Source organism: Phyllostomus hastatus, unplaced genomic scaffold, assembly GCF_019186645.2.
Source record: "Phyllostomus hastatus isolate PE091 unplaced genomic scaffold, TTU_PhHast_1.1 phas_contig_147, whole genome shotgun sequence".
NCBI lineage: Eukaryota > Metazoa > Chordata > Mammalia > Chiroptera > Phyllostomidae > Phyllostomus > Phyllostomus hastatus.
In genome coordinates, this window is record NW_025333603.1 from 5,883,360 (window position 1) to 5,900,517 (window position 17,158).

Genomic DNA, 17,158 nt, shown 5'->3' on the forward strand with positions numbered 1-17,158 from the left:
CTGGGTTGTGGGCTGGGTCCCCAGTTAGGGGCGTGCAAGAGACAACAGAATGTTTCTCTCATACATCAGTGTTTCTGTCTTTGCCCTTTCCTTCCTCTTTCTCCCTTCCTTCCCCTCTCTCTAAAAAATAAATAAAATTGTTATATTTTTAAGATACTGAAAAGCTTTAAAAAGAAAAAGAAATGAACAAGGAATAGCCAAAGAGGTAAGAAAAACCAGGAGAACATGGTGTCACTGAGGCGAAGAGAACAGAATGTTTCAAAAAAAAAAAAAAAGTAATCAAAACAGATTAATGCTGCTGAGCTCTATTAAATCAGGTTTGAAAAGTATTTACTGTATATGGAAACACAGTGATCAATGGTAGCCTTGAAAAAGGAGGAAAGCCAGATTGGATTAGACTGAGTTAAAAATGGTAAGAAATAGGTACAAGAAAGAAAATTTCCATAGCCAAAGGCTGGTTCCTTTATATGCTCCCACCATTCTGCCTTGAAGATTTTTTTGCTTTCTGATTACTGGATTTTGGGTATCAAACTTAAGATATTTTTGCTATAAAGAATAGGAATGCTAAGTTTTCAAGCATGAAAATGTTCTTTCTCATCCCACAGCACACAACGAGGCACTGGTTCAGGGTCATGAAACGAGAATAAAAATCCTGTCTGCACTATCCCACACTTTGACTGGCTAAGAAAGGCCAATCATTGACCACTTGTACATTTACCTGCAAAATAAAAATCAACCATGAAATTTAAATCCCATAAAACACTATGGAATAATAGATGACAATGTACTAAGTACTAGGAATAAATTTTGACAATGAAAACCTATTACTAAAAATAAACTTTGTACCAGGAATAAAATTTGACTGTATAAACCTATTACCAAGAGATAGCTTTAACGCTCATTATAATACTCAGAATGGACGAACCTCAATTTACAGTCCATGATCAAAGGACACAAGATTTATATTATTTTTCCTATTTCAATTTCTGGCTTTAGAGCATTCTAGGCACTTCCAATATAATGTCCTACATATAAATACATTCTCACCCTGGCTGGTGTAGCTCAGTGGACTGAGCGCTGGCTTGCATACCAAAAGATTGCTGGTTCGATTCCCAGTCAGGGCACAGGCCTGGGTTTTGGGCCAGGTCCCTGCTTGGGAGTATGAGAGAGGCAACCACACACTGATGTTTCTCTCCCTCTCCTTCTCCCTCCCTCTAAAAATAAATAAATTAAATCTTTTAAAAATAAATAAATAAATACATTCTCTACAACTAAATTCTATGCAGATTATTTCTTCAACTTAATGTAAAAACCATTTTATATCTTATATATCCTGGCATCTTCCACAGTACCTTAATAAATACCTGCTGCTTCTCATCACATCTACATAATGTGTATATAACATGTATTAACCAATATGCTCTAAAGTTTTTTTTAACATACCATATTTTTCCATGTGCTCTTTCCCAGCATTCCCAAACATCTGAGCAGCAAATGGTTGGGGAGTCAATCCATGCTTACTGATCATGAGTTCCATATGTTTATCAAGCGGAGAAGTCTTGTTTGAAGACTAAGAGAGAGGAAAAAACTAAATTAAATAAGCACTTGACATAATAGTGTTTCTTTCCAACATTACAGTGTTACTAAGATATTTGCTCATCCTAAGCACGATGTAAACCCAAACTGGACAATATGAAGAATATCAGTCAGGAAATGCTTTGCACAAATACATGGCAAGGAAAACAATCAAATGAAGAAAAAGGTACAATTCTTTCAAGAAACTTTTATAAAGAATCCCATATGTGACAAAAACTTCTCAAGGTGAATAACACAGATAAAATTTTTGCTTTTTTACATTTGAGGGGGGAAGAGGTTGCAAAGTTTTAAGAACAAAACTAAATATAACTGTAAATAATAATGCTATAAATAAGAAATCCAAGATTCACTGAGAGAGGCAGGGACTCAAATAAATAAAATCAAAAATGAAAAAGAAGTTACAACTGATATAACAGAAATACAAAAGATTGTAAGAGACTATTAAGAACAATTTCGTGCCAACAAATTAGACAATCTAGACGAAATGAATAAATCCTTGGAAACATACAATCTTCCAAGACTGAACCATGAAGAAATAGTAAATTTGAATAGACAAATTACTAGTAAGGTGACTGAACCAGGAATTTAAAAAGACCTCTCAAGAAACAAACCAGCTGGCTTCACAGGTAAATTCTACCAAATATTCAAAGAAGACTTAATACCTATTCTTCTCAAACTCTTCCAAAACACTGAAGAAGAGAGAATACTTCCAAAGTCATCTTATAAGACCAGTATTACCCTTATAGAAAAACAAAGGGAAATTATAGGCCAATATCCCTGATGCAAAAATCCTCAACAAAATATTAGCAAGCGGAATTCCACAATGCATTAAAAGGTTCATATAACATGTTCAAGTGTGATTTATCCCAGGCATACAAGAATGATTCAACATCTGCAAATCAATCAGTGTGCTACACCACATTAATAAAATGAAGAATAAAATCATATGATCATCTCAATAGATGCAGAAAAAACATTTGGCATCCAATTTGGCATCTACTTTGGCATCCATTTATGATAAAAACTCTCAACAAAGTGGATATAGAGGGAACATACCTCGGCGTAGTAAAGGCTATGTATGAGAAACCCATAGCTAATATCATACTCAACAGTGAAAAGCTGAAAGCTTTCCTCTAAGAGCAGGAACAAGACTAGAAGGCACACTTCATCACTTTTATTCAACAGAGTATTGGAAGTACTCACCACAGCAATCAAACAAGAAAAAGAAATAAAAATTACCCAAATTAGAAAGCAATAAAACTGTCACTATTTGCAAATGGCATAATACTATACATAAAAAAGACTTCCTAAAGACTCCATATACACACACAAAAAACTGTTTGAACTAATAAATGAATTCAGTAAAGTTGCAGAATAAAAAAATCAATATACAAAAAGTGGCATTGCTACATACAAATAACAATCTATCAGATAAATTAAGAAAAAAAATCTCATTTGCAATTGCATCAAAAAGAATAAAATACCTAGAAATAAATTTAACCAAGGAAGTAAAAGACCTGTACACTGAAAACTATCAGACACTGTTGAAAGAAACTGAAGACACAAATAAATGGGAAGACATTCCACATTTATAGATTGAGAGAATTAAAATGATCATAATGTTCATACCACCTAAAGTAATCTACAGATTCAACGTAATCCCATTCAAAATTCTAATAACACGTTTCAGAGAAGTAGAACAAATATTATTCTAAAATTTGTATGAAACCACAAAAGACTCTGAATAGCCAAAGCAATCTTGAGAAAGAACAAATGGGGTATCACTTTCCCTGATCAAATTATACTACAAAGCTATGATAATCAAAACAGTATGTCAGCATAAAAACAGACACACAGATCAGTAGAACAGAATAAGGAACCCAGAAATAAATCTGCACATATATAATTTACAACAAAGGAGCCAAGAACATAAAATGGGGAAAGAAAAACCATCACTAAAGGGTGTTGGGAAAACTGGATGGCCACATGCAAAATAATAATACTAGATCTCACTATCTTATGCCACAAAACTTAATTCAAAATGGATTAATCACTTGAATGTAAGACCTGAATCGATAAAAATTCTAGAAGTTACAGGTGATTAGCTCCTTTACATAGGTTTTAATGATGTTTTTTTGGACATGACTGCAAAGGCAAGGAAAACAAAAGCAAAAATAGAAAAAGAAAGGAAAAAGAAAAAGACAAAACAACAAAAAGAAAAAAAAAGAAGAAACAAAAGCAAACGTAAACAAATAGGACTACATCAAATGCTTCTACACAGTGAAGGAAGTCATCAACAAAAAGAAAAGGCAACCTATTGGAGGAGAGAAAGTATTTACAAAACATGCATCACTAAGGGATTACCCAAAATATATAAATAGCTCACACAACTCAACAACATAAAAATAAACAGCCAAATTTAGAAATGGACAGAGGATCTGTACAGAAGTTTTTCCAAAGACATACAGATGGTCAATAGGCACATGAAAAGATGTTCACTAAATATCAGAGAAATGCAAATCAAAATTACATAAGATACCACCTCACATCTAGAATGGCCATTACCAAAAAGACAAGAAATAACAAGTGTTGGACAGGATGTATAGAAAAGGGAACCTTTGTACACTGCTGGTGGGAATATAAACTGGGGCTGCCACTACAAAAAACAACTGCATGGCAGGAACAAAAACAAAGAAAACTACAAACCAATATTTCTGATGAATACAAAAATCCTAAACAAAATACTAGCAAATCAAATACAATAATACATTAAAGAATAACACATCACACAGCAATTAAAAGTGAAGGGATGGTAAAAGATATTTGATGCTAATAGAAACCAAAAGAAAGCTGAAATAGGTATATGTATCAGACAAAATAGACTTTAAAATAAAGACTGTAATAGACAAAGAAGGTCATTATACAACGATAAAGGGGTCACTCCAAGAAGAGGATAATATAAACACATATTTGTAAATATTTATGCACCTAATACAAACAAGGGAGAAAGATACAGCAATACAGTAATAGTAGAGGACTTTAACACCTCATTTGTATCAATGAATAGATCATTCAGACAAAAAAAATCAATAAGGAAACACTGGCCTTAAATGCCACATTATACCAGACAGACTTAACTGACATATACATAACATTCCATCCAAAAGCAACAGATTATACATTCTTCTGAAGTGCACAGGAAATATTCTCCAGGATAAATCATACACTAGGCCACAAAACAAGTCTTAATAAATTCAAGAAGACTGAAATCATATCAAGCAACTTTTCCAACCACAATGGTAGGAAGCTAGAAATCAATTACAAGAAAAAAAAACTGGAAAATTCACAGATACTGTATGTAGAGATTAATATGCTACATAACAACCAATGGGTCAAAACAGAAATCAAAAGAGAAATAAAAAAATATCTTAAGTGATACAGCAAAAGCAGTTCTAAGAGAAAAGTTCATAGGAATAAAAGCCTACACTGAGAAATAAGAAGGATCTCAAATAAGCAACCTAACTTTACTAGGGGTGTCCAACTTTTTGGTGTCTCTGGGTCACACTAGAAGAAGAAAAGTTGTCTTGGGCCACACATTAAATATGTTGCAACACATAATCACAAAAAAATTTCCTAATGTTTTAAGTAAATTTACAATTTTGTGTTGGGCCACATTCATAGCTACCCTGGGCTGCATGCAGCTCGCAGGCCACAAGTTGAACACCCCTGCACTCCTCTAAAAACCAGAAAAGAAGCCCAAAGCTAGTAGAAGGAAGGAATTAACAAAGCTCAGACTGGAAATAAATGAAATAGGGAAAGAAAGCAATAGAAAAGATTGATTTTAAAATATCAGTGAAACTAAGAGCTGTTTTTCTGAAAAGATAAACAAAATGTCTACATTCTATTTTCTCTCTCATCACTTCTTCCCCATTAATTCCAATTAAATATTTATACCTTAGCACATTATCCTCAATATATCTTAACTTCCTGCCAATTCTCCATCCTTTCCCCTCTACAGTATATTCTCAATAATTACTTTTAATCTAGTCCAGTTCCACTAATTCTTTTCTAAGTCATGTACAATATGTGCTATCAAACCTAGCTTTTGAATTTTTAAGTATTTCATTTTTCTTTTCTATAAATTCTATTGTTTTTTTTCAAGCCTGTTGTGTCTCTTTTTGCAGTTTCCTATGCCCTTAACATATTTCCAAGCTTGTCTTTTATTTCATTAAACATAGTTAGCATGCTTAAATGAGTGTCCAGTAAAGCCAGTTTTTGAAGTCTTCACAGATCACCTTTTACTGTGCCTCCTTCTCCTGGTTCTCAATTATGGGGCCTTGTTTTCTTAATGCTTGGTGTTCCTCAACTGCGTGTCCTTGAAAACTTACTTGAAAAGTTCTCAAAACCTAGAACAAAGATGCTTTCCTCCAAAAGAAAATTTACATTTGCTTCTGTTAAGTGTCTAGGTTACTATCATTCTGGAATCAGTTTAGACTCAATTACATGGTTTGAGATTTCTTTGATCACCAGGAACAAGAATTGTTGCAGCAATCCATAGAGGACTATGGCTGTCATTTATAATTCTCAGTGAAAGATTCTTCTGGGATATTTTCCCCTTTCTCTTTTTCCTCTCCTTGTTCTACTCAGTACCACACAACTTTCCCTGTGAAAGTGGGGAAAAGAGTAAATAGGGAAGGGGAGCAGTTTTACCTTGGGTTCACCCTTACCCAAAGAGTTTGGCCCTTCAGAGTCCCAGTTTAATGTAGAGAGTGGATATTAAAATTCCGACATTGGGAGGACCTGAGCGAGCTTTGACTACTTTCCTCTTCATTCCAGAGGCAGCAAGATTGAAGCTCACAGCTTCTTGATCAACAAAGGCCTTCAAGGCAAAAGCACCTTCAAATGCTGACCTTTATTTTCTGGCATTCACCTGCAATTCTTTTCTTTTATTAACTCTTTGATGCTTTAGGATATTTTATTTATATTCCATCCAAATATTCTCTGGTTATCATCAGTAGAAGAATTGATAACCAGTTTTGAACCAGGTCTAACAACTTGGCTTGCCATTATCAGAAACAGAAGTCCTACATGTTATAAATTATCTTCAATTTGTTGGATGAAATTTACTTTTGGGCGACTTCCAGCAAGATGGAGGCATAGGTGGACGTACCGTACCTCCACGCACAACCAAGATTGGAACAACAACAATTTAGAGGCAGAATAACACCCAGAACTGACAAAAGAATTTATCTGAATGGAAGTCAGACAGCCAAGAAGTTGAAGTAGACCCGTTCATCCAGACTGGTAGGAGGGGCGGAGACGAGCAGCCGGGCAAGGGTCGCGGCATGCAGAGAACAGGGAGAACTGGACGCATAAGGCAACCAGGAGCGCGGAAGGCACCTGGGGTGCACAAGATCGCAGCAGGTGGACCCTGAGTACGCAAGTGGCAGCTGGTGGACCCAGTGAGGCGGCAATTGTAGACCAGGGCAGAGCGCGCAATCCAGGATCCCAGAGAGGAGACTGAAGTCCCATGGAGAACAGAGCTACCGCCATTGTTCCCTCCCGCCCCCGCCCCCACATACAACATCACAATCTAGCGACTGGGTGCCCAGCCCCAGTGAACACCTAAGGCTCTGCCCCTCACCATAACAGGAGTGACCAGACCCCCCCCAAAAAAAAGAGAGAGAGAGAGAGAGAGAGAGAGAGATGGCTTAAACAGAAGAACAGATCAATGCCCCAGGACTCATCCTTTTGAGCAACCAAGAGATAGCCAATCTATCAGATGCACAGTTCAAAACACTGGTGATCAGGAAACTCACAGAATTGGTTGATTTTGGGCGCAAATTTGATGAAAAAATACAGGTTACCATAAAAGAGATGAAGGAAGATGCACAGGGAACCAATAGTGATGGGAAGGAAACTGGGACTCAAAACAATAGAGTGGACCAGAAGGAAGAAAAAAACCAAACAGGAAAGAATGGAGAAATAAGAATTCAAAAAAATGAAGAGAAGCTTAGGAACCTCCAGGACATCTTTAAACGTTCCAACATCTGAATTATAGGAGTACCAGAAGGGGAAGAGGAAAAGCAACAGATTGAAAACATATCTGAACAAATAATAAAGGAGAACTTCCCCATTCTGGCAAAGGAAATAGACTTCCAGGAAGTCTAGGAAGCTCATCAGAGAGTCCCAAAGAAGTTGGACCCAAGGAGGAACACACCAAGGCAAATCATAATTACATTAGCCAAGGTAAAAATGAAGGAGAGAATCCTAGAAGCAGCAAGAGATAAGGGGACAGTCACCTACAAAGGAGTTTCCATCAGACTGTCAGCTGATTTCTCAAAAGAGACCTTACAGGCAAGAAGGGGCTGGAAAGAAATATTCCAAGTCATGAAAGACAAGGACCTACATCCCAGATTGCTCTATCCAGCAAAGCTGTCATTTAGAATGGAAGGGCAGATAAAGTGCTTTTCAGATAAGGTCAAATTAAAGGAGTTCATCATCACCAAGCCCTTATTTCATGAAATGCTAAAGGGACTTATCTAAGAAAAGAAGATAAAGAAAAGACATGTATAGTAAAAGGACAGCAAACTCACAATTATGAACAACCACACCTAAAGCAACCAAAAGAAACTAAGTAAACAACTAGAACAGGAACAGAACCACAGAAATGGAGGGCACATGGAGGGCTAGCAACAGGGGGGGGTGGGAGGAGGGGGAGGGGGGGAAGGTATAGAGAATAAGTAGCATAGAATGTAGGTTGAAAATAGATAGGGGGAGGGCAAGAATAGTACGGGAAAAGTAGAAGCTAAAGAACTCATAAGAATTGCACATGGAAGTGAACTAAAGCGGGGGGAACGTGGGTGGGAGAGGGGGTACAGGGTGGAGGGGAGGGAAGGGGGGAAAAGGGACAAATGTAATAGCATAATCAATAAATTAAAAAAAAAAAAGAAGTTGGACCCAAGAAGAAACACACCAAGGCACATCATAATTACATTAGCCAAGGTAAAAACGAAGGAGAGAATCCTAGAAGCAGCAAGAGATAAGGGGACAGTCACCTACAAAGGAGTTTCCATCAGACTGTCAGCTGATTTCTCAAAAAGAGACCTTACAGGCAAGAAGGAGCTGGAAAGAAGTATTCCAAGTCATGAAAGGCAAGGACCTACATCCCAGATTGCTCTATCCAGCAAAGCTCTCATTTAGAATGGAAGGGAAGATAAAGTGCTTCTCAGATAAGGTCAAGTTAAAGGATTTCATCATCACCAAGCCCTTATTTTATAAAATGCTAAAGGGACTTATCTAAGAAAAGAAGATAAAGAAAAAACATGTATAGTAAAAGGACAGCAAACTCACAATTATCAACAACCACACCTAAAGCAAAACCAAAAGAAACTAAGCAAACAACTAGAACAGGAACAGAACCACAGAAATGGAGATCACATGGAGGGTTAGCAACAGGGGAATGGGAGGAGGAGAGAGGGGGAAAAGGTACAGAGAATAAGTAGCATAGATTGTAGGTTGAAAATAGGAGGAGGGTAAGAATAGTATGGGAAATGTAGAAGCTAAAGAACTTATAAGTATGACACATGGACATGACTAAAGGGGGGATATGGGTGGGAGAGGGTGTACAGGGTGGAGGGGAGTGAAGGGAGAGAAATGGGACAACTGTACTAGCATAATCAATAAAATATATTTAAAAAATTAACTTTTGAATGACTTTTAAATTAATTAGGTAAGTCAATCAATAATCTAACCTCTCTAAACATAAGTTCCATCATTCATGAAGTAAAGAGGTTGAACTAAGTTATCTCTATCACGCTTTACTGTTCTAAAATACCAGAATCTATGTGTACATATATACAATGTCACCTTTTAGATTTTTGGGTTATATCAACTTATTTAATGACTATGCCAAAGTATGTTTTATGCTGCTTATTAACAGGCACTACTGATGACAGTCCAATGGGCAAAGTTTTCTCATAGTGTCGTAACAACTCCAAAATAACAGTAAATGGAACTCACTGATGTCTTAAGGGATCCCTTCTCCATCTTCTCAAACCCAAGAGCCAAGACACAATCGGCCACACCTTGAAAGAAAATGTAGTTATTTTGAAAATTTTAATTTCCAGATACCCAAAAAATGTATTAAATACTTCCATTTAAATATATTGATCTATATAAAATGAAAAACCATACTATAATCCTATAAAACTTTTAATCAGTGAAAAATTAGAGAAAATTCTTATATGCAACTAGATAAGAGGAAAAAAAATCAAGAAACTAATTCTTTCTTTGATCTTCAATGTTAATAAAACTTTTGATTAATATGGAAATGTTACAATCAAGAATATAAATAATTTTTGAAAATTTAAAACATTAAATAAATTTATTTTTAAAAGAGTCTTGATCAAAAGCACAACAGAATAATTTTTGGAGGGTGGGGACATCTAAAGAAAGATGTTAAAGTTCAACTGAACAGCAAAACAAGACAGAATTGACAAAATCTCTTTAAAAAAGAAATAAAAATAACAAGGTATGGGGGACAAGGACATTAGCATTATCAAACAGTATGACATTATAAAGCTCCAACAATTAAAACACTTTTTTTTTTTTGCGTAGTGGAGCAATAATCAACAATCAATCAGTAGAACAGAATAAAGAGCCTAATAAAAAGCCCCAGAATATTTGGCACTGAACCCATTGAGCCATACCAGCCATGGCAATATTTGGAAATATAAAATATGATATAAAACCAAGAGAACTGAAAGCCTCAAGAAAAATGTATACAAATGTGTATAGCAGTATTATTCACAATAGCCAAAAAATGAAAATAACCCAATGTCCCACAACTGATAAATGGGTAAACAAAATGTGGCACATCCATGAAATGGAATTTTATTCAGCCATCAGGAGGAATGAAGTACTGGTAACATGCCACAGCAGAGATGAACTGTGAAAACATAATGCTAAGTGAAAGCCACAAAAGTCCATATACCGTATGATTCCATGTATATAATGTTCAGAATAGGTAAATCCATTGAGACAGAGTGTAGATTAGTGGTTGCAAGGAGCTGAGGGGAGGGGGCAATGGAGAATGACTGCTAATGGGTATAAGGTTTCTTTCTGGTGTAATGAAAATGTTCGAAAGTTCGGTAGTGGTGATGGGCACCTAAATCTGTGAATATATTTAAAAATACTGAATTGTGTACTTTAAAGGGGTGAATTTTATGATACATAAATCACATTTCCATAAAGTTCTTTTTTTAAGAAATACATTATAAAGCCATCCCACTGATGATATTGTGTGAAAACCCCACACCTATTTACCAAATACACGAAACCAATGAGCACCACTCACCGCCCTGAACCAGCTGCTGGGCCATAAACAAAGCAGTAGAACCAGTGGAACAGTTATTGTTAACATTGATTATAGGAATTCCAGTCATTCCCAAACTGTGATAGATAGCCCTCTGCCCAGAGGTAGAGTCACCTGCAGAGAAAGAGAAACGGAAACTGTAATACACAAAGCATGGGAAACGTGGGACTGCAACATGACATGGCACCACATCATGGTTTGTCAGTGCTATGCCTTTGCCCAGCATACAACATGAACGGAACAATAAACACACTATGAACACCTTACTCAGAAACAGTTTTAGCATTAAGCATCATTTACTCTACAAATATAAAAAAATTCTCAAAACACAGGCCCTGGCTGGGTAGCTCAGTTGGTTAGAGCATTGTGCTGATAACCAAGGTTGTGGGTTCAATCCCCAGTAGGAGAACATACAAGAAGCAACCAATGAATGCATAAATAAGTAGAACAACAAATTGATGTTTCTGTTTTTCTTTCTCTTTCCCCCTCTCCCTTTCTTTCTCCCTCCCCCCTCTCTAAAATCAGTAAAAAAAAATTTTTTTTAATTCTCAAAACACAGAATGTATGTGCACTTTCTTTCTATAATACGGAGGTATGGAAGTAAAGAAATGACCAAGTAAGAGCAAACAATTCAATATGACTAGGGTTACATGATTAAGGAAGCAATATTTCATTTATATTGCTAGATATAAATCTTTAAAATTACACCAATTGATGAAAAAGACATGATTTTCTCTTCATATAAGGGTTCCATAGCTTCAAAAAGTTTAGAAGCTCCCGAGTGCCACAGAAGTCCAGAAAAATAGTGATCCAAGTTGAATACACTGGACTCCCTCTCCCAAGAGGCACGGCTCCTGAAGCAGACAAGCTGCAGCAGTGTGATGGGAACATCTGAAGGTCCAGACTCTCCAGCAGTCTTCGGGCAAAGCAGCAATGTAAAGGGCCTCCTTTTTAGTAAGTACACTTCATCTACCTGAACTAGTAAATTTCTTTTCAAGAACTCTCTTAATATCAGCCCTGGCTGGTGTGACTCAGTGGTTAAGTGATGGCCTGTGAAGCAAAGGGTCACCAGTTCAATTCTCAGTCAGGGCACATGGCTGGGTTGTGGGCCAAGTTACAAATAGGGGGAATGCAAGAGGCAACCACACACTGATGTTTCTCTCCCTTTCTTTCTCCCTCTCTTCCCCTCTCTATAAAATAAATAAATAAAATCTTTAAATAGCAATTATCTTGATATCTTAAAATCTAAGGAAATAAAAGATATGCACAAAGATTCATCCATTGTATTGCCTTTTATAATAACTAGAAATTAGAAATAATTTTAAATGTCCAAGAACAGGATATGATTACTACTACTAAGTAAACTATAGTAAATCTCCAAGACTAGAATATCATGCAAACATTAAAAATACCGCAGACTGGAATATCCTAAATGTCTATTAAAAGGTCGTAGATTAAATAGATTATGATATATCTATTCTATGAAACACTGTGCTACCATAAAGACCAAGGAAGCTCTTTATGATATAATTTGGAATAGTTATCAAGAACTACCAAACAAAAAAAAAAAACAAGCTACCAAATGGTATATGCATTATGTTACCATGTGAGTAACAAAAGAAAGGAGAAATGGGGACATGAACACACTCACGCAGACTTGTTTTATATACATAAATTACCTCTAGAAAGACACACCAGATATTAGTGACACTGGTTGTCTAAGGGAATGAGAGTGAGACTTTCCATTATATAATCATCTGCCTTTTCTATTTTGGAACCTTGTAAATACTTAACCTATTCCAGAAAAAAAACTTTATTGCAAAATGTTAATAATGGTATAAAAGAAGACTTAATGACAAGGGAAATCCTGATTATAGTAAAATGAAAAATGCAGGTCACCAAAAAGTGTGTATACTAGGACCTTATTTTCTTCAAGAAAAAATTATATGTGAGGGTGTATTCACACACATTCATATTTACTAAAGGATTATATACCAAAAGTTATTAGTAATAATTTCTAGATAATGGGATGACAGGTGACTTTTCACTTTATTAAATTTATTGAGGTGACATCAGTTAAATAAAATTATATAGGCTTCAGGCATACAGTTCTATAATACATCATCTGTGTACTGTGTTGTGTTCACCACCCAAAGTCAAATTGATACATTGATATTGTATCTTGCAACTATACTGTATTTGTTAATTGTTTCTAATAGTTTTTTTGAAGTATGTTTTATAAACTGTTTCTTCTTAAAGATTTTATTTACTCATTTTTAGAGACAGGGAAGAGAAGGATAAAGAGAGGAAAGAAACATCAATGTGTGGTTGCCTCTCATGCGCCCCCCACTGGGGGACTTGGCCTGCAACCCAGGCATGTGCCCTGACTGGGAATCAAACCAGAGACCCTTTGGTTCATAGGCCAGTGCTCAATCCACTGAGCTACACCAGCCAGGTGTTTCTAATAGTTTTTTAGTGTGGTCTTTAGGGTTTTCTATATAATAATGTCATCTGCAAAAAGTGACAACTTTACTTCTTCATTCCCAATTTGAATGCCTTTTATTTCTTTCTCTTGCCTGATTACTCTGGCTAGGACTTCCAGTACTATGTTGAGTAACAGTGGAGGAGTGGGCATTCTTGTCTTTTTCCTGTATTGCCCCCTTCATCATCATAAAATGTCCATCTTTGCCTCTTGTTACCTTTTTACCTTGAATTCTATTTTGTCAGATGTAGGAACGGCTACACCTGCTTTTCTCTGGATATGCCTTTTGTTTGGAGTAACATTTTTCACCCTACCATGCTGAGTCTACATTTGTCATGGTAGCATTTGGTTAGGTTTGTTTTTTGATCCAATTCACTATTCTGTGCCGTTTATGAGTGAGTTCAGTCCACTTACATTTAGGGTGATTACTGATGTGAGGATTTTATCTACAGCCATTTTATCTTTTGTTTTCTGATAGCTCTGTGTCTCCCTTCTTTTCCCTGTGTTTCCAGTTGTTATTTTAGTTTGGTGATATTCTATGAGTTTTTCTGTTTTCCTTTTTTATGTGGTCTCAGTTTTAGCTTTTTCTGTGGTTACTATTAGGTTTATGCAGAAGAAAGTTTCATATATACAGGAGTCCTTTTTCTTCTGAATACATCTTATCTATGGTCGTCTTCTGTTTTTTAAATGTTTTTAATCTCCTTTAAGGTTTATGTGATATTTAAGTGTATAATACCTTATTTTGAATAAGGGCTGCAATTTCCTGCTTCTGTCTGCCTTACTCATCTTACTTAGTCATCTTACTCATAGTTACATATCTTATTTTTTAAAAAGATTTTATTTATTTACTTTTAGGGAGAAGGGACAGAAACATTGACATTCAAGAGAAACATCAGTTAAGTTGCCTCTTGCACGCCTCCAACTGGGGACCTGGCCTGCAACCCAAGCACTCACCCTGACTGGGAATTGAACCAGCAACCTTTGGTTCACAGGCCAGCACTCAATCCACTGAGCCACACCAGCCAGGGCTCGTAGTTATATATCTTTTTGTCTGTTTCAGGTAGAATAACTTCATTCAGTACTTCCTGCAATGCAGGTCTTGAGGTAAATTCCCTCAGCTTCTATATCTGGAAAAGTCTTTATTTCTCCTTCATATGTAAAGGATAACATTGCTGGATAAATTATTCCTGGCTGGTAATTTGTCTCTTTCAGTAATTTGAACATTTGATTCCACTCTCTCCTAGCACGTAGGATTTCTGTTAAAAAAATTAATGATAATCTAACGAGATTTCCTTTAAAGGTTACCCTGGCTGTCTTGATAATTCTTTGTCATTAATTTTTGACAGTTTTAATACAATGTGCCTTGGAGAAAGCCTTTTTGGATTGAGATAATTAGGTGTACACTTTGCTTTTGGGATTCAAGGATCTAGCTCTTGCCGTAGGTTTGAGTTCTCATCAACTGTTTGAATAGGCTCTCTGTGCCCTTCTCCCTCTCTTCTCCTTCTGGTATACCCATTGTTCTCATATTGCTCTCTCTGATGAAGTCAGGTGGTTCTCACAGAGTTCTTTCATTTACTTTACTCCCAAGTCTCTACCTTAAATACTACTAATTCTTTCCACCATCTGCACAGCTCTGTTTCTAAGCTCCCTAGTTCATTCTTCATCTCTTTTATTGAGCTCTTCAGCTCCAAAATTTCTATTGGTTACTTTTTAAAATGTCAGTCTCTTTGGTAAAGTACTTCATTTACTCACTGATTTTATTGCCATGTTCATTAAACTGCCTATATGAGTTTTCTTGTATCTTGTTGAGTTTTTTCAGAACTGCAATCTTGAATTCCCTGTCATTTAAATTACATATTTCCATGTGTATAAGTTTATTTTCTGGAGATTTTTCCTTTTCTTTTTGAGCTGCCTTGTTACCTTGGTTATTCACGGTACTTGATGGATTATATCTCTGCCCAGGCATTTATGGCAATGAAATCTGCTTTTTTTTTTTAAGAGGAACAATTTCCTATTTAAGTTAAGAGTCTTTGTTTTCCAGTAGGTGGCGTGGAAGCACAAGTTTTTATTTTCTCTTGCACTGCTCTGGCTTCTAGAATATCTGTAGGTCTGGTGGAAAAAAAACCCCTGCACTCCCTAGGGAGGTAGGCATCTCCTCTGTGACCAGGTCTCCTCTTCGACCAGGTCACCTCAGTCTCAGAACACTACTTGTGTTGGGGGCATGTGGTGGATGACGGGGTTCTGAGCCCCTGAAATCCCAGTGCTGCCCCCTGTAACCAGATGCTGCCAGACAGTGCCCCAAGTGTCCCAGGATGCCCCCACCTCCAAGTTCAGGTGTAATGGGTAGGGGGTGGGCTGGGCTGGCAGAATGTTCTCTTCTCAGCAATGGCGACTGCCAGCTCTGAGCTGCCACACCTCTGTCCATCCACGACCCCCACGCTTCACAGGGACCAGCCACAGCATGAGCCCATTGCTCAGTGAGGAGCTCATCTGCCTCTCCAGTTCTCAGAGTTGCAGACAATGTGCTCTGCCCGCTACTCACTGCCACAGCTTCTACTGGGCCCCAGACTCTGGAAGGATGAGGAAAGGCAGTCAGACTCCGAGGTTTTCTTTTCTGCCTGGCAATGGTGTCTGCTAGATTACGGGTGCCACACCTCTGTGTTCCATCTCCACTCCAGTCACCAGGTTCAGCCACAGCATGTGCTGACCACTCAGGCAGGAATGCTGATTCTACCTCTCTGCTCTTCAGGGCTGCAGAGTACACACTGCAGCCTGATTCTTCTCCTCTCCCAAGACTCACAGTGCACTCCAGATTGTGTCTCTTGCGCCCATCTAGGCTCTTCCCCTATCCTTCCTCCCCTGCTCACTGCAAGTGGGCCATGTTCTGAGTTTCAAGGTGTGGATCTCTCAGATGTGTTTGTGTGCTGAACTACGGCCATTCAACTTGAAACTTCAAGGGAAGAGACCAGGGGATCTGCCATGCTTCCAATATCACTTCAACAGTTGACTTATTTTTTTCTTGTGCATTTGTTCCCTTTTTCTTTTTATAATACAAATAGTACATATCATATTTTTTTACCCAGCCCTTTCCCCTCCCTCCAATAGTACATATCATTTTTTTAAACATTTATGTATTTACCTATTTATTTTTAGAGAGAGGGGAAGACAGAGAGAAAGAAAGGGAGAGAAGCATCAATGTGTGGTTGCCTTCCACACACCCCTGACTAGGGACCTAACTCACAATCCAGGCATGTGCCCTGACTGGGAATCGAACCTATGACCCTTTGGTTCATAGGCTGGCACTAAATCCTTTCAGCCACATCAGCCAGGGCAGTACATATAATTTTTTAATCAAAAAAAATTTAATGAAAAAACTTTATTAATACGAAAATGTCAATAAATGCAAATTTTAAGAAAACAAGAAGCAAAACTTTATCTTCTTAACAGTAATTGTCTATACATGGTACAACTATGGGTAATATTTTCTTTATTAAAGATAAAAAATATTTTTAAATTTATTTCTTGTTTTGACTATAAGAACTGCAAAATATATATGTTAAACTAGGCCAACACATAAGAGAAATCTAGGAATGATGGGTAAAACTCCAAATTCTGAGTTTTGAAAGTTAAAATTCACAAATACCCCCAATTGTTTATGTTGTTGCTGCTAGATTTAGGTGAATAATTTTTAGAATATATAGTTT

General features: G+C 36.9%; 1 protein-coding gene across 2 annotated transcripts in view; it reads right to left on the reverse strand.

Moving 5' to 3' along the window:
* Window positions 1-17,158, reverse strand: part of SCP2 (sterol carrier protein 2) — a 110,012-nt gene that overhangs the window by 80,887 nt on the left and 11,967 nt on the right. For both annotated transcript variants that reach the window (XM_045856566.1, XM_045856558.1), the window contains exons 4-6: window positions 10,955-11,086; window positions 9,619-9,683; window positions 1,444-1,570 (exon numbers count right to left, since the gene is read on the reverse strand). In XM_045856566.1, the coding sequence (XP_045712522.1) occupies window positions 1,444-1,570; window positions 9,619-9,683; window positions 10,955-11,086 (324 nt within the window). The remainder of the gene's footprint in view (window positions 1-1,443; window positions 1,571-9,618; window positions 9,684-10,954; window positions 11,087-17,158) is intronic.